Source organism: Fundulus heteroclitus, chromosome 2, assembly GCF_011125445.2.
Source record: "Fundulus heteroclitus isolate FHET01 chromosome 2, MU-UCD_Fhet_4.1, whole genome shotgun sequence".
NCBI lineage: Eukaryota > Metazoa > Chordata > Actinopteri > Cyprinodontiformes > Fundulidae > Fundulus > Fundulus heteroclitus.
This window is the reverse complement of record NC_046362.1, coordinates 27,210,320-27,231,367: the sequence shown is the minus strand read 5'-3', so window position 1 is coordinate 27,231,367 and position 21,048 is coordinate 27,210,320. Positions and strand designations below refer to the sequence as shown.

At 40.2% G+C, this 21,048-nt stretch overlaps 1 protein-coding gene across 1 annotated transcript; it reads right to left on the bottom strand.

The window, feature by feature from the left end:
* Positions 1 to 33: 33 nt before the first annotated feature.
* On the bottom strand, positions 34 to 20,061 carry cnot2 (CCR4-NOT transcription complex, subunit 2). Its single transcript, XM_012852615.3, has 15 exons — positions 19,970 to 20,061; positions 16,186 to 16,314; positions 15,998 to 16,070; positions 15,672 to 15,819; positions 15,403 to 15,585; positions 15,239 to 15,318; positions 11,669 to 11,794; positions 11,358 to 11,482; positions 11,133 to 11,250; positions 10,631 to 10,787; positions 10,478 to 10,539; positions 3,799 to 3,848; positions 3,593 to 3,693; positions 1,303 to 1,447; positions 34 to 1,212 (listed from the first exon to the last, which is right to left on the bottom strand). The coding sequence occupies exons 2-15, from the start codon at positions 16,294 to 16,296 to the stop codon at positions 1,126 to 1,128; spliced, it is 1,566 nt and encodes a 521-aa protein (XP_012708069.1). The 5' UTR covers positions 16,297 to 16,314; positions 19,970 to 20,061; the 3' UTR covers positions 34 to 1,125.
* Positions 20,062 to 21,048: the final 987 nt, after the last annotated feature.

Sequence of the window (21,048 nt, the reverse complement as noted above, 5' to 3'; positions counted from 1 at the left end):
TTAAAACTGGGGAAGTTGACATTTAGGCCTTTCCTTTATTGACATTTTATTAGCATTGCTTTGATGCAAGTGCCCACAGTGCCAAAATGACACTCTGTCCAGCAGTTCCAGAAAATTTGTTACATCCACATATCCATGCTCGCCTCATAAAAAAAAACGAGGTACAAGGCAGGGCAAAATTTCTCTCAAAATAGATATATAGATATATATATATACAGACATATATATATATGTAGCAATCATATATACACATTCGTACATATAGTCTTATGTGATGCAAAAAAACAAAATGTACACTTTTTTTTTTTACAAAAATCGTAACAAAGACTGGAAAGTGTTTTGCTTGCTCTCGAGCGAAGTTGTGTTATTTGTTCTGCGAGGATTTCTCCACAATTGTGGAGATGGAAGTCGCCTCTCGGGGTTTTACGTCCACGGTTTGCTGCCACAGAAGTCACAAACGAAGGGAGAGATACAGAAAAGTGTTTGTTGGTGCGACTACACGAGTTGGAGGAGCTGATGTGGTTCAATGGAACCGGGAGAAGAAACTTAAATGAAGGCGAGGATGTAGAAACCAAAAATCAAGACAAAAAAAATGGAAAACGTGTCATGGGAGTGTTGATATAAGAAAAGCACAAACAAATTTTGTGTTCTTTTATTACTAAATATAGTGCAACAATGACCATTGCATTTCTTTCACCCCTTCACTTGAATTTGAGGATGCCAACTTTGCTTTTTTTTTTCTCCCCCCCGCACCTTTCTGTGTTCTGAACACTTGGTGTGAATAAAAGGTGGAACCTTTGTTCTGTCATAGTCCCACGTCACAAAGTTTTTTCCTCCTCTGGTAGTAAACAGGGTTCAGAGACGTAAACATAACACAGACCCTGCTCAAAAGACAAAAAAACAAACAAAAAAAAAACAACAAACAAAAGACAGGAACACAGGATAAAAACGGAACAAGTGAGTTTTTCGGGCAGAATGTAAATATAGAAAGGCAGGACAGTTTTAATGATGACGACGACCCCTGCAGTTGGTTAGCCAAATCCTCCAGGAATAAAAACCCAAACTATGTGCGTCACAGCGCCCCCTCCTGGACAGCAGTGCAGCAGACTTTGGACTGGTTGGGCCTTAGAAGGCCTGCTGGGCTGGATTGTAGTTGAACGTTGTTGGCACGTGAGGCCTCTCTTCCAGCTTGTCATATTCCAGATGAAATTCCTTAGAGATGCAGGCGTAGTTTTAAACACAATCCCTCTAAAAAGCACATCGTGAGTCAGGACAGCTTACAAGGAGCGCCTCAACTCTTACCTTGGCTACTTTCCTCCAGTTAAGACAGTCAAAGAAGTAGTAGGTGCCCCTCTCATAGGTGTTGGTCTTGAGCGTGGGCTCCATGCCGGGTGCTCTTGTTATCCAAACCCGCTCCTCTTTGTGGTATCTCCAGTCCCGGTTAAACCTAGACAGGGCAAGGAAGGAAAGAATGGGAGAAAAACGCCAAGAACAAACAAATTAATCTCTACATTTTGCATGACCCAAGCTGATTGAATCATGTTTGGAGATTTCTAGAAACACAGATCTTTAATTCCTGCAGTTTAAAGTCATGTTGACAACTTTATAAAAAAAAAAAAGTTAACAAAAAACAAAGCGATTTAAGGTGTATTCCCACCAGGAAAGTACTTTGTTTCAGATCAAAAGTGGACTTTACTTTTTTTCCCCTCATTTGGTGCAGTTTGCTCTCATATTGTACATTTTGCAGGTGAAGTATAACTTGTAACAGGGCTACAATTATCAGCACTCCAATTGGACAGAAAATTACTAGGTGGAAGATGTAGCACAGACCTGGAAATTTACGAAAACAAATGGACATGAGAGTCCTGCCTGCTGCTTTGCTGTTATACACCTGTGTGCTACTATGATAGCAACATTCTTTTACTTTGACCCGGCATTAAGGAGACCACTCAAAGCCCTCTCTCCATAAGCCTGGTTTCATGCTTGACACATCTGCACGGCCATATTACGTCATTTGGGCTACCCCGACCCTCCGCGCACTTAGGAAAATTCCTGACTATGAGGACATTCCTGTGCAGAAAAACATGGCGGACTAGCAAGAGCTCCTTCTGGCTGGGGTTCGTAAATATAGACCTCTTTAATAGTCGACACATAAAGATCACCTTGATCAACAATTTGTTAACAATTCCTGGACAGAAATCGCTGTCACTCTTGGAAGAAAGGAAGAGAACTTTGTAATGTTGGAAACAACTGTGTTTTCTACTTTTATGTACAGAGCGGTGTGGTACGCTTGGCACAGGAGCGCAACGCTGCCCTCTAGAGTCCAGGAGAATAGTGCTACTTCGAGAGAAGAGCCACATGGAGCATAAATGCTGCAGACATGTTCAAGCGTCTCATTTCCGTCCGTAACGTATACGCGCGTCAAGCAAGACTAGTCTTTTAATGTCTGGAACACGACTGCATTCTTGTGTGTCTTTTCTAGCAGTTGAGGCATGTCTGCATCTACCTAAATGTCGAGGAGGCACAGTGTCGCCTCGATGCCCCAGGTCTCTCCACGGTTCATTGGTTGAAGCATCGATGCAGGAGTAGCGTTAGCAACACTAAAGGACACATTCTCGCCAGATGACCCGCAAGGGTGGCTCATCAAGTCCAAAAAAGACGTATATTTCCTGTAGGCGGGTGGTATCGAGGCCGGTTTGTATTTAGACCAGAAGCCAACCACGCCAGAGACCGTTTGGAAGCAGACCTGTTGTTTAGGCCGGACCAAGGGGGAAAACAAATTCTGGTCTGTTTAAAGTGGACCAAACGCGGCAGGTGTGAATACAGCCTCAGTTGTAACGATACAAAAATACTAAAGACTCTCACATACTCAGGTATATTGCGCACATACTGTAAGCAACGCGGACTGTCTGCAGACGTTTTACCCTTCATAGTGGGCCGCTGGTCGTCCAGGGACTCAAGTCCACACAAGTATTGTGGGAGACTTAAGAAGTCAAGCATATAGTACAGATGCACCACTGTGCCTGATTTCCGTCTTTTGGGGTTTTTTGGGAAAGATTTGCTCTGCTGATTCTGACTCCTCTTAAAGAACTATAGTTTACAACGATTCATAATAGCTGTCAAAATATTTTTATCGTCTTTCTGCCATGAGCATAAACTTATTTACTGTATATTAAAAGTAGAGGCAATGTCTCAACACCTGTGTGAAAACAGTCGAATAAAACGTGGTTTTTATCGTAAAACTGAGAAAACGATTAGACTTGAGGTTATAATTGGTCTTATAATCCTATATTGGGACATTGTAGGAAATACAGTTTTCAGTTTTAGTAGCTTTTCATACCTCTGTGTTTCATCTGACTACACTTCAAAATAGTGAAAATTCTGATTTTTTCTTCACTCAGTAAGAGCATCCATACCGAAAAGCATTTTTTCAACCTGCTAGCACTTATATATGGTGCGTTCACTGACCGAACAAAGATTGGATTTTTGAGATGCAGACCACCCGGTCAGCGTTCAGGTTCTATTGAGCGGATACTTATTGGATTTTTCTGTGTATCCCTAGTATATACTACTGAGAAAAAAAGTTACTCACAGCTCCCCTGCTGCCAGGATCTGAAGTAAGTCCCCTCCATTCATGTAGTACAGGTAGAACAACAGATCTTCACCGTATCGAGCCAACTTAATTGCAGCTAACTAGACATAGGACAATTAAGAATACGTACTGTTATTTTTATTTATTTTTTTTACAACCTATAAATTAAACACAAACTGCGGCACTGTGGTGGAGTTTCTAATTACCTTGTCCCTTATATGGATGTTGGTTAAATACTCAGATGGAACATGGAAATCTAAAAAGATACAGCCAAATACAAGTTATTGTATTACAATCCCCACACAGATTCAATCAGTACACACACCTGGATAACACGTAAAAGCATTCATACCCCTTGAACTTTTTCACATGTTGAAATTCTACAACCGCAAACTTTAATGCATTTTACGTGACAGACCAACACAAATTAGCGCATAATAGAGCAAATAAGGAATACCTGTGTCTAAATAGTTCTCCAAAATGCTGACAACCCAGGGTCCAGACCAGGAAGAAGAGACATTTTTTAACACACCTCTCTGCAGCTTATGAACTGTTACCCACCCATTACCCCGTTGAGACAGTGTCTGCCGCAACGACCAAAACTAAACAGATGAAAAACTGAACTAAAAGGAGCAAATCATAAAATCAATACAACTGAACTTAAACCAAAAAGTAAAACAAATCACACATTAAATTGATTCTATTAAAAATAAAATCTTTGGCATCCTCTGTCAAAATACCTCTAAAATCGGTGGTGTGGTGAGCTCGTCCATATTCCACGTCATTCACAAAGATGTTAATTTGGATATTAAATATATTACTTAAAATAGATAACAAAGAGCGCTGTAATTTTGTGTTTAAATTGATTGTTTTCTCTTTATTAATTTTTCTTTCTTAAAAGGATCAAGCATTCATGTATGTATTAAATGAGTGAAAAAAATTATTATTTTAATGCAGTAGATGTGTCAGAGAGCCTGAGGAGAAAATAGATTTGAACATGTTCAGTTGAGAGGATGTGAAACGATGTAGGAGTTGGTTAAGGGGGGGGGGGAGAAAGAGGAAGCGGTCCGTCTGTGGCTCAGAAGAAGGGGAACAAGACCTTTTGTTCAACTGTCTGGCTGCCTGGGGTAAATGTCGAGGGGCCCGCCAAGGTTAAGAGGAGATAAGGACTGAAATAAGGACTGTTCGGGGCTCAGTCCTCATCTCAAAAGACACACAAAGACTAGAAGAAAGAAGACCCGAGATGGAAAGAAGATCAACGAGCCAAGGGAAGAACACGGTGCCCCTGTCTCTGAGAACCACCGGGACTGAGTCGAGTTACCCACTTTTTCGTGTTTTTTCACAATTCGGGGCCGACAATCTACAAGTCTGTCAAGAAGAATCGCAGTGGTTTTGAACTGGTCGATGAAATCAACCTGAATGTTCCAGAGACGGGAGTCACAACCACGGGATGTCAGTTCTGAAGCTGAACCAACTTGTCGTGTAAAAGAGACTTTTAAAATTTTATTAGAAGTTGTGGACATTCACTTATTGAGTCAACAGTTATTTGAGTTCTTCAGTGGTTGTAAAACAGACATGGTGCATGGTTCTAAAATTATTTAGGAGGTCTTAAAAGGTTGCCTGTAGCCTAAACTTTAAACACCACCCTTAGGGACTTTTGAATTTCTAAACCAATCCAATAACAAGTGCAGATGTATAAAAGTAAGAGCCACTGTTAACTAGAGCGGTCTGAGCTTTAACCCAAAATAGAGAAGGATGGAGGAGGGGGTTTAGTTCTAATCCGACCACAACACCTCTCAAACATGATTACCCTGTCCTCAGTAAGTGAGGCAGCGTTGGAGGAATCTTTAGAACCTGCGCGGTGTTTGAACTGTTTAGAAGCAGTAGAGCTTTCAGAGCTATATAAAATTTTAGCTTCATCTAAACCTTCTACCTGTATGTTAGACCCAATCCCAACCAAGTTATTTAAGGAGGTGTTCCCTTTGATTAATGCCCCTATTTTGGGCATGATTAATCTATCCTTAGTAAATGGATATGTACCACAGACTTTTAAAGTAGCTGTTATTAAACCTTTACTAAAACACTCTCTTGATCAAGATGACTTAATAAACTACAGACCTATATCTAATTTTATTTTCCTATCTAAGATTCTTGAGAAAGTAGTTGCTAACCAACTATGTGAACATTTACAAAGAAATGACCTGTTTGAAGAGCTTCAGTCAGGCTTCAGAGCTCATCATAGCACCGAAACAGCTCTGGTGAAGGTCACTAATGATATTCTCATGGCCTCAGATAATGGACTTGTGTCTATACTTGTCCTGTTAGATCTCAGTGCTGCGTTTGATACAGTTGATCACAATATTCTCCTACAAAGACTTGAGCACACTGTAGGGATTAAGGGGAAAGCATTAGGCTGATTTAAATCTTATCTGTCGGACAGATTCCAGTTTGTTCATGTTAATAATAAATCTTCTTCAAACTCTAGTGTCACTTGTGGAGTACCACAGGGATCAGTCATCGGACCAATAGCGTACCGCGCACGTGACGTCACCGTCTCAAGAGCAACGCCCCTTTTGCCGCTTAGGTAGGGCATACAGATAGAGAACGCCCGTAGCAACCAGCTATTACACGCGCAACAGAACCAGCGATATGACCGACTTTGCAGCCGTTAAACTTTCCCAAGACGATGTCCCAGGCGCACGGATTACTGGTCGCACTGTGGAAGAACACACCAACCTCCAGCTCAAACGATGGCTTGAGTGTCGAGGGCTTAAAAAGACTGGAAAACAGGCCGACTTGATCGAACGGTAAGCTTTGTTGTTTTTTTTTCCTGCGCAGCGGTCATGGCGTCATCGGACGTTTTTTTGTTTGTAATCACCGTCCAGGGATCGGTATATGTTTAATGTTTGTCTTATTTGAAATGTTTTTGAGTAAGCTATCCTGGTAGCAGGGTATCATGTTAGCGCTTGCTACCATCACAGCCTATATGCTATCATGGTAGCAGGCGCTTCATTATTAACATGTCGGCCACCAAAATACTCTTACCTTGACTTGATGTCGCTGGAATTGGGTCAGGATGTTCTTCGGTTGTGCCCTTTCCTCCAACAAAATGCTTGCTACATATGTACGTGAATTTGGTAACTTTTTCCGGGTTGAACTGTTGTGTAGGCTGACCGCACCGGTGTACCCAGCACACACATTTCTCCTTGGCAGTCTTGAAGAAAACATCCTTCATATGCGGCCGATCAGCGTACCTCGAGTCGCTGTTGCACGTTCCATAGCAACAATGTTTAAAAACCATGGTCTTAGATTTGGAAAAAGCAGTCGTTTACCGAGTAAAACCAAGGGTAACGCACATCTCTTTTACAGCGAAACAGCGGCGGACTATGCAAGCTTGCCCTACTGCGTACCACGTGATGTGACGTCATCGTGACGTTACGTTTCTAAAAATAGCTCGCTCGCGGTACGCTATTCTCTTTACTATATATATATATGCTTCCGATTGGTAAAATTATTAGACAGCATGGGATTACTTTCCACTGCTACGCTGATGACACTCAGCTATATTTATCCATAAATCCTGATGAATCCAATCAGTTACTTCGACTGCAGACATGTCTTGATGACATCAAAAGCTGGATGACATTAAATGTCCTGCTTTTAAATACTGACAAGTAAGAAGTTGTAATCTTTGGACCTAAAAAAAAAAACTTCTTAATCACCTAATCTGGATGGCATTAAATTGGCCTCTGGTAATAAAGTAAAAAACCTTGGTGTTATTGACATGTCATTTAAATCCCATATTAAACAGGTTTCCAGGGTTTCCTTTTTTCACCTGCGGAATATCGCTAAAATTAAAATATTCTGTCCAGGAGTGAACAACATTAGAGAACAATGTCCTGGTTAAGTGGTTAGGTTTGAACCAGGGTTAACTAATAAAACAAATATTTCAAGGTTTGAATGTCTCCAAAAGCTCTCTTCGATCCATCATCTGGAAATAAAATACTACCAAGACATGACCAGACTGAGAGGCTGGGCAAGGAGAGGCTTACTGAGAGAAACAACCAACGGGCATAAGGTAAATCCGGTGGACGACTAGTCATGCACTCCACTGGTATAACCTTTTATGTAGAGCTGGGCGATAAATCAATTTAATTGATTAATTCAAATTTACAATTCTTTAAGACTTTAGCTTTTGGAAAATCTGGATCTGGATGAACATTTTTAACTTAGTTTGAAGTTCACAAGTGAAGTGAAGCCTGTTCTTAGCTCAATGTGTAATACCACTAGCAGCAAATGTTTTGTTATATTTTTATTGTTTATAATGGCACGGCTGCCATCTTGTTTTACAAGCATGTTTTACAGCTTGTTTTTAGTTGCACTTTGAATTCAGGTCAACTCCCTGACGAAATGCTTTAGATAAAAAGCAAGGTTTTAAAATAATTTCTTTAATTTCTTTTTATCAAACAAAAAGGAGGAAAAAAAAATCGATTAATCGGGTTTGGTATGATAAAATCAGAGATTTATTTTTTAATCCATATCGCCCAGACCTACTTTTATGAGGCTAGAATAAAGCTATGGGTATAGTCCTTCTTGAAATTTGCTATCCGGCTATGTAAGGAACACAGCAAATGTGGAAAACATGCTCTGATCAAATGAGCCCAAAATTCTACTTCTTGGCTTACATCCAAAACATTATGAGTTGAGCAAAACTAATGCTGTGCACCACCCACCATCACCATGTGAAACATTGTGGTCGCAGCACCATCTGTACCGGTGCCTTCCAGTGGGTGTATTGTAAGCCCATTCCTCCTCTCTCTGTACACAAATGACTGAACCTAGACAGATCAGTCTGCAAAACTTGTGAAGTTGGCAGACTGGACATGATGGTGGTTTTCCAGAGAACACGCACAGACTCCCTCATCTGTCTATTCTCAATCACACACTGTCTTCTGTGGATCACTCCCGGCTCCTAGGAACCACCCTTTCTCAGGACCTGAGATGGTCTCCACACTGTTCAGAGGGCCCAGCAGAGACTGTACTTCCTGCGGGAACTGAGGTAAAACCTTCCACTGGAGCTGCTGGTCATCTCTAAACTGTTCTGTGTTTGTCCATCACTGTGTGGTTTGGCTCATCCACAAAACAGGTCCAGGCTCAGGAAAAGTGCAGCCAAAATCTATGCAGACCCCACACCATCCTGCACGCAATCTCTTTCGACTTCTACCTTCAGGTCGGCGCAACAGAGCGCTATTTGCTAAATCCAGCTGCCACAGAAACTGTTTCTTTCAAACCTTGCCTGCGAGCTGAATACTCGAGGTAATTTTTGCATTCACAGAGACACAAGAAGCCATCAATCTGGCTTCTCAGGTTAATTTCTTTCCCCAGGCTGTCACCATTCATAAACTGATACCATACAAGGTTGGACTAATTCAGTGGTTTTCAAATTGTTTTATTCCCCTTTGGAGAATAAAACAATTTCACCCCCCCCCCCCCAAATTACAAACAATTGGGTCCAAAATTAAACTTTTATTAAAAGTTAATGTGTTGAACCCGTCTCTCTGAAGACTACCTATAATCACTGTTCCATTTTCTAACAACTAAACACATTCTATAACAACGGTTTCTGACAACTAAAACTGTTCAACATTTTTTAAGCTATACAAAAAAAACATTATAAAAGGGTTTTTGCCTGACACAGCCATACAGTCAAGACAAAAATGAAATTAAACAGCTCGTTCTCTCTCTGGATAGATACTACTTACTTTTAGCTAGATATGAACCTCATCAATAAAACACACAGATCTAAAATAGACAAGCTAAAAATATGACAAAAAGATCAAACCATTAATATTTAAGACAAACTAGAAATACATTAAGTTTTATACTCTTCATGAGTTTATAACTATTATTCGTTCACAGACTACTTCAATGCCGTGAAGCCGTTGCTCTGAGGATTACAGAGAATCCCTTCCTACTCCTACTACTGACTGCAGATTCAGACCAAACGGCAGATGGTGCTGTTGTCCCATTTAGCCGGATTTATCCATAATCTCCCCACAGACCTTTATAACTAACATCTGGGCTGTATTTTGTGGACGAAAATAGGCTGTTCTTGCACCGTTGCTGTCGTGCCTTTATGCAACCCACTAGGGGGCGCTCCCCACTATTTGAAAACCACTGCACTAATTCAAACGTGTCCTCATGTCTATATCAATATTTACAAGAGAGTTTCTTAACAATTTTGCTTATTTTTTTATATTTAAAATCAAAAACTTTCATACATTGAGAGGAAAGTGGAACCAAAGCCGCAATAGCTTGTTTGTGTTTACAAAGTTGGCAATTAAAGTTGTTTCCGATCATGGTGTGAGGATGCGTTGCTTCATCATAGGCAGTGAAGCTGGTCAGAATTGACGGGAAGAAAGATGGAGCCTAAGACCGGGAAGATCACTTGTTAGAGGCGGCAGAAGGCCTGAGACTGGGTCAGTGGGACACAGCAACAACGGAACGGTTCAGATCGAGTATTTTCACATGTCAGACTGAAATATACTCAAGAATCTGAGCACTTGTCTTATTGAGCTTGAGTTACTGCAAAAAGGAACCATGAGAAAAAAAAATGCAGGCCCTGGACATGCAAAGCTGGTGGAGACGCACCCCAAAAAGACGTGGAAGTGTAACTAAACCGAAAGGAGCCCAGAGTATCTAATGTAATGCACTACTTTGTGTTGGTCTATCATATAAATCCCAATAAAATGCATTAAAGTCAGAGGTTGTCATATGACAGGTCCAAGTGGTATGCAAGCCCCTGTTCTTTTGACAAAAAAAAAAAAAACAGCTTCCGGTTGCTGAAGCAGTTTTTAGTTAAACTAATAAGAGCCACTGTCTTACCGATGTCTTGAGGTCGACATGGTGCAGAAGCCCAGGGAGAGGCGAACTTTGGGTACAAGTTTCTGCCAAAGAGAAAAGTTTCATAATTCCTACCAATAACGAGGTCCCACGGTGAGAGAACAGCGGTTTTAATGGCGGAGTGGCATATCTTACTCTGGTGAATTTAAGTTGAGTCCCAGTGTTGTGAGGTCACTTCCCAGCGCCAGATGCACCATCCCCGGATCCGTCTCTGCAGCACGGATAAACGTCAGCAGGCCCACCATGCCGAATTGGTCCGTTACCATTCCTGAAGGAATGTTCGTCACCCGACCTGCGGCAGAGGAGCGATCGAGATTCACCAAACCACAGCTCTACAGTGGAGTGGGGATCTACAGAAAATACTTACTGTGAAACCATTTCTACACTGTTATTTGTGCACAAATAAGAGAGCAAACCGAGCCACTTACTTCTCCTTTAAAACTAGCCCTCATATATAACATTATGCCCTGTTTCATGCGCAATATTACACTGTTTTGGCCTGCTCAGAGTAACCCTATCTGACAGTTATCAAGCCCCAAATGCAGGGTAGCGAGCCCAACTGCCTCACCCAAGTTGTGTGATTAAGAAGGGATGTCTCAGAGGAATTGGAGCGATACGATTGGCTGAGAGGTCTCACCATCGGGCAACACCTGGATCCCTTTCTTCTGGTTGTTGTTCTGTGCCGAGATTGTCTTGTCACCAGGGAACTTCGGCCCATCTGTGCTAGATGTGCTCTTGCTTGTGGAGTTCAAGTTCTGAAGAGGGAAAACAAATTTAAGACTACATTTTTAACTCCGTAGTCCAAACAAAAAAAAAATCAGAAGGAAAATACCAGGGAGATCCAGCGGTGGCTTTAACTTACAGCTTTACTGTCGTCGTTGTTCAACGTGGGGTCTTTATAGTTTGGCCCGGGCAGTGCAGGGAAGTCCTCGTTATGTATGGAAAAGTCTTGTGTTTGTTCGGTCGAAGGCTTTGTCACCATGCCAACTTCAACATTTTTAAACAGCAGGAAAAAAAAAAAAAAAAAAAAAAAAAAACATCCCAACAACACATCAACATGAGCAATTATTCTTTGTGTTGAGACAATCGGCACTAAAACAAACCCTGTTAGTGGTTATGTGAAACCGATCGAGCGGCTGTACACGAATCATTAGATCTCCTCTAATGGCCTACCATAAAGAGCACGTCCAGCCACCGGGTTGAGCACCGGTGTTGGATTTCCAGTCCCTTCTCTCCGACTCCTGTCCGCCAATGCTGGGAAGTCTGACAGATCAAGGCCCATTATATTATCACTCCCATCTGCATAAACAGGAAAAGCAACAAAACCAGTCATATTTTAAAATTCAATACTTTTCCAGACCAAATTCTTAGATTTTATTTCTGTTTTTGATAACATTCTGGAGTACAAAACATTTACTTGCTCAGGTTTTAACATCTGTTACAATACATCGGGGGTCTACTGGGGGGGACATTTTTTTTTTTAAAAGATGGTTTTATAAACTGAATTTAACTGCATGGTATCACAACTAGGACCGAACTGAAATGTGTATAATTGACGAGACGCCGCCTGTCAATCAATCCTGGGGGCTCATCAGCAACTGACCAATCAGCGGTCGCAATTTGTCCCCAAATGAAACATTTCTTGCCTGCAGAAGCTCCACGCCTTTTACCTCGGGCAAAACATTGTTGGGATTTTACGTTATGAACGCATTGCGGTCAAAGGGATTTTGTAAAATAAAAAAATAAAAATAAAATCTGTGGTAAATATAGTAAAACGCTATGAGTGGGGAAACTACCATTCAGACACGCGTTATCCCGAACGTTTAGACGGTGGAATGCAGCCGACTTCACGAGCAGCTGAACACAACAGTGATCGACAGGGAACCACCGCATGTTCATCTGCATAAGAAGTAACTGTTTTTGTTCATAATTACATTGCATCAATGGTTAAATTAAAGAGTGATGCTTGATGCTAGTTCTGCTGTGTTTTATGTGTTCTGGAGATCTGTACGTTACATAAGCTGAATCTTTGTCAGCCATGATCCGTTACAGGACTCTGATTTTGCACAAAGCTTTTAATAAGTCGTTTTATGAAAACCTTGCACTCCTAATACAAAATTTCTATTTACATTATTGCAAAGAAGTGGCTCGATGGCAGCATGAAAACATCTACTGCAGTCTGCTGTAACTGTTTGAAGTGACTAATATATATTTTAAGTTGGGTATTTAAACTTGGACTTTAATGTAGACTTGCCCGTGATTACCTTAAAATAACTTCAGTGATTTGATTCACGACTTGTCTGAAAAATGTTTCTCTGTCTTCTTTGCCTTAATCTTGGTGGATGAGGCAAACATGCCTCTGTTAAGGTTGTGAGCTTCACTATTACAACTATTACAACTATTACAACGTCGCTGTTGTCGGGACTTTGATCGGCCTGGAATACACTTCTGTGTGGGCGAGGCAATCCAACAGCTGCCGTCACGTCAATTCAATTTGGATCCATCAATATGATTGATAGAGATGGCATTTACTGTGAGAAATACTTAGTTATAAAGCTACATAATCAAACATGAAATAGAAAGAATTACGCACTTAAAGGCTAATTAATGCTTGGAAAAACCAGCATGTCTGTTAATAACCTATCTAATGTATCTTAGTGTTGAAGATATGGAAATAAATTAACTTTTCTTTAACAGTCTAATTCATTGAATGGGTCTGTGCACACATTTCTCTTATATACATCAATTAGCTTATATAGCATTCACATATACAGTGAGGTCCAAAATTCCTGTTTCCCCTGTCATGTTATTTACATTCAACCAAGAAGTTTGTTTCTGAAAAGAAATGAGACTGACATATCTCAAAACAATAAACTTGTGTAGAAATTTTAACAATTTTAAATTTGCATTTTAATATTTAAATGAATTTAAATAACATTATTAATTTGACAGTGAGCAAATTAATTAATTATACTAAATCTTTATTAGTGTGACAGCAGTAAAAGCCTTGTTATAATTGCTGACCAGGTTTTTGCATGTTTCACTGGTATTTTGACTTTGGTGATGAGCTCCAAGACTTTGAGGTTGGAAGGCCTCCCTGCCATGACCCTAATGTTTAACTCCCTCAACAGATTCTTTACCAAGTCAGAACTGGTTCACTCCAAAACATTAACATTATTTTCAGTCAGAAGAAACATGTTGGCAAACATAAAAAAAAAATACTTTAAACCAAAATCTGCACAGCGTACGAATCCTTCTGAGCTTAATGGGGCAAACATGTAAGCTGTGATATCACAGAGGTCCCTAGAATGTAAATTAATGGAAAAACCCTTTTTATTTTTTCAGAAACACTTTTTGATCACGTGTTAAGGAATAAAGTCTAAATGTTTTTCTAAACTCAATTTTCTCTTTTCAATGCTGAAAATCTATTTCGCTAATTTCTATTCTGTTTAACCTGATATAATAAAAAATGCAGCATGAAAACGGAGCCTACTGTGACATGTGGTAGCTTAATAGTAAAGCAATATTACAGAGGGGATTTTTATACCAATTCAGCAAAGTTGTCTGTTTGGCTAAATACTTCACATCTTATGAAAAAATGGCTTCAAACCATGCTTGTTAAATAAAGCTGGGCATACACTGTACGATTTTTTGCCCTTTTTGAGCCGATTCTTCAGTCATGCGAGAATTTTTTGGATCGGGCCGAGTTTCAGCTTGATCATGCGTCCTGCGTCGTGTAGTATACTAACGAGGTAACGAGGGTCGATTAGCCTCTCACGACCACCTCCCGATTAGGAATCGTACGGTCGGATGAAAATCAAACATGTTTGAGATTCAGCCGGCCCTCGTGAGATGATCATGAGCGCATCCTGCTTTTGAAGCAGAGCTACGAACGTTTACGAGACGATTTTCCCCAACCTGACGCACTGCACATGTGCAAACAAGGGAATTCTTCTTCTTCTCCTCAGACGAAAACATAGGAGTGGAGAGAAGCATGACGGCGGCATGTGTGACATGGAGTCAAACTACGGAGGAGCAACTCATAGAATTGCCAAGGCAGCGCGGTGCGTTTTAGTGAGCCTCATATTTAACAGTGAGCATCGACACTTCCGACTTTTTCTTCTTCTACTGTTGACATTTGGCTTCTGGATAGATGAGTCCGAGGAGCGCCATCTCTCTACGGGGCTGAGTCTGACATGTGGTTTTTAGATGTACAGTGTGAACAGTCAGATCGCATCAGAGCATCGGGTCGCACAGTGTAACATGTGATGAGCTGTGAACTTTTAAACGCTGCGGTTTCGTCGTACACCGCAGTTGTATCTGAGTACAACGATTGAAAATATCGTACGCCCAGTGTGCGCCCGGCTTAATGGATTTTTTTTTTTTTTTTTTTTTTTATGATGTCCTGAAGGTGGTTTTCATTTTTTTTTTAAAAAGCACTTAAAATAAACTTATTTTGTAAATTAATATTTTGAAAATTACATTTTTGTGACTTTATGAATTGTATGATCAGCCTTAAACTTAGAATATTTTCCTTAAACATTCACATCGCTTAATTTTTCCTTTTTTTTTTTTTCCTTATAGAAATTTGCCAAACTGCGTTTCCAGTCTCTGCTCTTTGGGTCCAGGGATACTTTCTCCCGTCTACCAACAGCAGGACCAAAACACCCGATATGTCGTATAAAGGTGCCTCGGGTAAGATTTTGTCTTTAAGACTGTGACCTTCCGGTCAAACACACCAACCTGTGCCATTGAAGATGTTGCTCGATAATGAATTGTTCATTCCGAAAGCTTGATTGCGGTTCATGCCAAATCCTGACATGCTGCGGATAAAAACAGCAATTTTACGGTGTACAGCTGATCTCCACAAAGATGAATCCCCATCAAATTGCACCGTGAACACCAACCTGTTGATGGTGCAGGGCTGGCGTGCTGGCTGCTGTTTGGGCATGCAGATGATGCTGGGCGAGCTGCGGTTAGGGCTTCCTAGCCCCGAGCTGCCCATGCTGCTGGTCCTGCCGGTTAACCCTATGCCCTGACCGACCTGAGAGTGGTTCAGGATGTTCCTCGAATTCATCGATAGCGTTCCCCTGCAGAAACATCAGAAGGTGAACCGCGGCTCCCCTGGCGCCATACCAGGCATTTTAAGATGTCATCCCAAGACGACAGCACGCACCTGCTCGGCGATGGAGGTGTGTGTAGGGACATGGAGGGAACACCCGTCGTTGGGGTGATGTGACTTGCTAGCTGCGTTCCTTGCGTTAGATTTCGGTTTAACTGAGGCGTACTGTTTCCCATGTTCCTTACAGGGAAGCCAATTGCACCTGCAGATAAAACAACAAAACAGAAAGGCAGGAATAAAAATAATGAAAGAAACCAGGTTCTGTTGTGTTTCCAGTTCACATCTGCATAATTGTAGACATTCAAAGCTTCTTAGAGTGTGCGAATAGCATAAAGCTTTCGGCTATTATCACTTTATAAAATCAAAATGCAAAAACTCACTTTGTGGACCGTACAAACTCACACCGAGCTGCGACAACTGACTGGACGACGACGGTGAAGGAGAGGACAACATCTGGAGGACGACATGGATTAACAATACAGCATAAATGACAAACAAACACTTCCTGGGGTGATAGCCAGTGTAAAGAAAACTCAACAGACTGTGGAGAAACGTGGACAAAACTTACATCTTTGTCCGGCCTGTGGAACATGGACTGCTGGCTGTAGTACAAGTCATCAGCCAAGTCGTTGTCGACTCCATCACCGAAATCGGGAAAGGGTTTTCTAGAACCAAACATGTCTTTTTTTTTTGTCACCTAAGGATAGGATAAAGACCATCCATATTAAAGACGATCATCCAGGAAACAAAGGAAAAAAGCAAAGATTCAACAAGCTAAGACTGTGATTTCCATGGAAAATCCTCCTCAAAACCAATACAATTAGAAACACCTTCTACCAAGACCATAAGACACACACACAAAAAAAAAAAACAAGTATCAGGGCTTGGAGGTCACATAAACAAACATTTTTTAAGCCATTTTAAACTTGCTGCAGCGGTCTGACTAAATTAGACAACTATAATAGCAGCACTGGATCAAGATGCTAGTGCTACACAGTTTACCTATCAGTGGACCTTTTTTTTTTTTTTACAGCTGAGGTGTGCGGATTGTTCATTTACTTTTTAATCGCAGGTCAGAGCAGAGCTTATCCCAACCAATCACAGGAGAACATGTCAACCATAAAACTGGTTTTAATTTGCATACTGCCTGCAAGTTTAGCGTTTAATATCAAAGCTGAGAAAATGTGTTTCTACATTTTCGTTTGTCTTATGAAGCTATCTCACAGCAGCATGCCTTTAGCCACACAGACTGAGGCATGTTTTCTCTCTTCAGAAGCTTTTCAGACATTAAACTTCTAGATAGTGGTTTCAAGCTCCTATTACACTCAGTTTAGTAAAAAGAGCAAAAAATCATTTCAGGGTTCCTCACAGATTTTGCTCAGTTAAATTTTATGTTGTTTATCGAGGCTCACTCATGGTTATCTTAATCAAAAAAAGAGATGCCTCAACTGACTTTCGTGTGTCTTTTACCCTGTTGATTGTTCTCCTTTGTAATGTATTCATAATGATGTTATGTCTGTGAAGCCAATGCAGTCCCAGAGAATTAGAGCTTTAGTGGGTTTTACAGATAGTGGTAGACAATCACTCCTGGGCTTTGGCCCTCGTCTTTTTTGTAGAGACTTATTTGAATCAAAAATGTTAAAAAGAAACTGTTTTATGATACTGTTTTTGAGAACACTACGGCAAACAGCTGTCGGATGAGCCAAAGGGCTAGATGTCCGTAGACAAACTGAAAGATTTTCAGAACTTCTTAGAAATTATTGTCCAAGAACAAAATTTTGCAAGTTTACAGTCACAAAGGACTGCTTAGACGCAATTATAAGAAAGCTTTTATATTTGAAAAGTGATGAATTCATGCTGTCCATGCTAACTGGATCTCCCTTGACGGCCACATATGACAATTATTTTTTAATCAAGTGCTTAAAGGAACTATACCTGAATTTATTTATGTCTGGTTAAGAAAAATGCTTTTTATGCATTGTATTATGAGTTAAAAAACCCAATTTGATAATAACAATTGACTAATTGATTGCACGATCAAGCAAGTCCAGGCTTTTTTTTTGTAGGAATAAGCAGTAAAATGGGGACAACCCAGGATGACTTTTCTGACGGTGACACAACGAGGTGCGGAACCATTGCTAAGCAGAAGCTCTTCCAGCACATGCAGGGAATGTAAACAGAACAGTATGGCATGCATCTACTACATGTTGACCATTCACATGACAAAATATAATTTACCCAGACGTAGCCATTTATGTATATAATAAAAAAAAAAGAAAAGACCCTTGTTTTGAGCCTTATTTCCTCCAGAGGATTGTGCACGAGCTTGAGGCATGCGTTAAGTCTTGTCCATGTTGACTGGGAGGGGACCAGGAAAAAGAAAAGAATGGTTTCTCATTGGGAACTGTTGGGGTCGGACCTTACAGTTCAGTTCTGTTCAGTTCAGTTCTGTTCAGTTCAGTCAGGAGAACTGTTTGATTTTGTGCAGGATCAGGTATAGTTCCTTTAAGCTCACAGAGAGGCTCAACATTATGAAATTGGAAATAAAGAGATGAAAACACGGTCTGATCCCAATTTATAAATTTAATATCGCAAATTTTCCCAAAGTCATGATTTTTATTTTGCAGCAATCGCTTTTCTCTACGTATGTGTGCATATTGAGAAATTATTTTATGGAAGCTATCAATTAGGAATAACAAGAGGGGAATAAGATGACCCTTTTCCTCTGTAAACCACAACCGGCAGTGAGTTTTATTCTGTTCCCTAACAGAGCATAAAACAACATGCTCGACTGGTTGTCTTACAATGCATGTGCTGCCTGTTGGTTAATTAATTTCTCATCTTCGTTCTGCAACCTGTAGAATCTAAAGCATTATTTTGTTGCTGTCTTTCAGGAAAGTGAAATGTTCAAGTTTGTCCCTTTCATTGACCATTCTTATTTTGACTCTTTAACTAGACACGTTCAGATTTTTAATGCTCATCCTATAAATAATTTAAATATTTTATAATTTAATTTGTTGTTTCTTACTAAAGATACACCAATCACCACCAATCTCCTTGTTCAATGAATATGTCAAAACTGAGAAGCAAGATCTATCAACATCATGTACTTTTAACAACTTTTTCTGAGTTTAATTTTGAGCAAAACAAAAAAAACACCAACATAAAAGATGCTCTGACACGTAAACAGGGTCCTGTAATTAGCTTATTTTCTTCCTGATTCACAACCTCTAACAAAAATAACGTAGCACACTTTTTGTGTGTGTTATAATCCTTACAAGAAAGGAAATTAAAATTTGTAACTCAAAGAAAACCTATAATTAAAGTGATGTATGTCAGGAAAAGCAGGTGCATATCTTCATTTAACACCAATTAACATCCTGTCCCTTTGGTAATGTTATGCCTTTCTCCAGAGGTAAGCAGCCACACGCTGCCCATTTATTTTTCCAAAACCTGGTAATTTCTTCCGTTTAGTAAACCAGCTGTGTTGTGGTCAGTCTATAAGCATCATTCACCACTTGTCAGCTTTAAATTAAACTGATGGGATCAGAGGAGGGTACTTAACTCTTCTTTTGGCAAATGTTTTATCAACTATTATATGAGAAACAGCTACAAAAATGAGTCCGGGTTTTAATCAAATCTGCAGGATTTGATTGAATTTGACTTTGTAAAGTGCCTTCAGAAGACATGTGTTGTGAATTGGCGCTATATAAATAAAATGTAATTGAATTTCAAAGTATGTGCTAAAGCAGATTTACCTTCCAAAACAAGACATCTGATCGAACTGATTTAAATGACTAATTAAAAAAATAATAATAACGCACGACAGTCCCACTGGTTGTTAATCTTCAACGACGTATTAATTGTTAGAGAGTCTCAGTCACCGATTATAACTTGAGCAAAATCGCCGACCCTAGCTTTAAGGGGGAGGAACACAATCAATGTGCTAAGTTAACCAGTTAGCCAACACTGCTGCTAAGTGGCTAGCGTTAGCATGCTAGGTTAGCACAAGGCTAGCTCACATATCAGCCACAACAGTACCCAAAAGAAGGATGACAACAGTTAGGGCACCAAACGCTACATTTAAGCGATCCAACAACAGTTAATGTCGAGCTGGAAATGGTGATATCTGCACTCGTATGTCTGCATTCAGCGGTCCGTTTCCTCGGCTAACTTAGCGCTCCGTTTGGAAGTAGCTGCAGCTGTAGCAGCTACATTCTGCTGGTGCTAAAGGTCAACGACCCGCTGTGTTTCGACAGAAGTGGAGAGCAAGCCAACACGAAGCTTTACATGACCGGTTACATCAAGACCGAGCTATTTGACGCGAGAATTAATAAGGAAAATGCGCTCACCGCATTAATCTCTCTTCGCTTCGTTAGATCCAAGATGGCTGTGTGTAGTACCAGCCGAAAGAGCCTTTACTCTCTGACCCCACGACCTGAAGGATCACTTCCGTACACAAAGCTGAACTCTGTAAACACTGAGCTTCTCCAGATGAAACCGTGAACATATCTAAAACAAATATCTTATAATACTGATGTAGATTTTCCAGTTAAAATTGTTTGTTGGCAGTAGTAGCCAATATGTAGTTATCCCGAATAGGAGTACTTAGCCCATATAGAACAATTATTAAATCAATTTTGAAATACTTAATTTTAAATAAAAGTTCCATTAGGAATCCCAGAGAAGTATTTAAGCTAACAAATGGTTCCCGTTTTTTATTTCAACTCCGCTTAAATCTGGAGGAATACTTGGCATTACAATGCCACTATTTAATTAAACAGTTTTTCTCTCAGTAAAAACAAATGTGGACAAATTTTGAAAAATCCTTGGACAGTTTTTTTTTTTTTTTTTTAAAAAAGCATTAAATCAATCCTTTAAAGAAAAAAAAATGTGGAAGATGATTATTTAAACAGTCACTCATGACAACTTTTAGATAACGAAACTGCCCTAAAAAGATATGGGAATTATGAAAGTGTTCACATCTCAATCCATGTGAAGTAAATAATGCCACATTCAAAATATGTGATGGTCCTATCTCAAATACTCTCAGATCTGTTTTAGGGATGCCTTGCATTACATTAAACTTGGACACAAACATGGGCAGTATGATTTATGTTTTCATAGCTTATTATCCAACAAACAATGATTATTATGTGTGCTAACACCTTTCTAAAAAAAAACTCTATTATTCTCCATAATCTGAGTAGCTCTTTCTTGTGTGGCCTGGGGGCCTTTATTTGACAGTAGGCTGACAGGAAATGGTTTTGAGAGAGAGGGGGAAGACAAGCAGCAAAGGTCCAAGAGCTGGGACTCAAACCCAGGAAAGCTGCATCGAGGACTGAAGCCTCCAAACACGGGTCGTATGCTCTAAACCTGCGCCACAACCACACCAGAATAGCTCTTTTAATTATATCTGTTAATTTTTGCT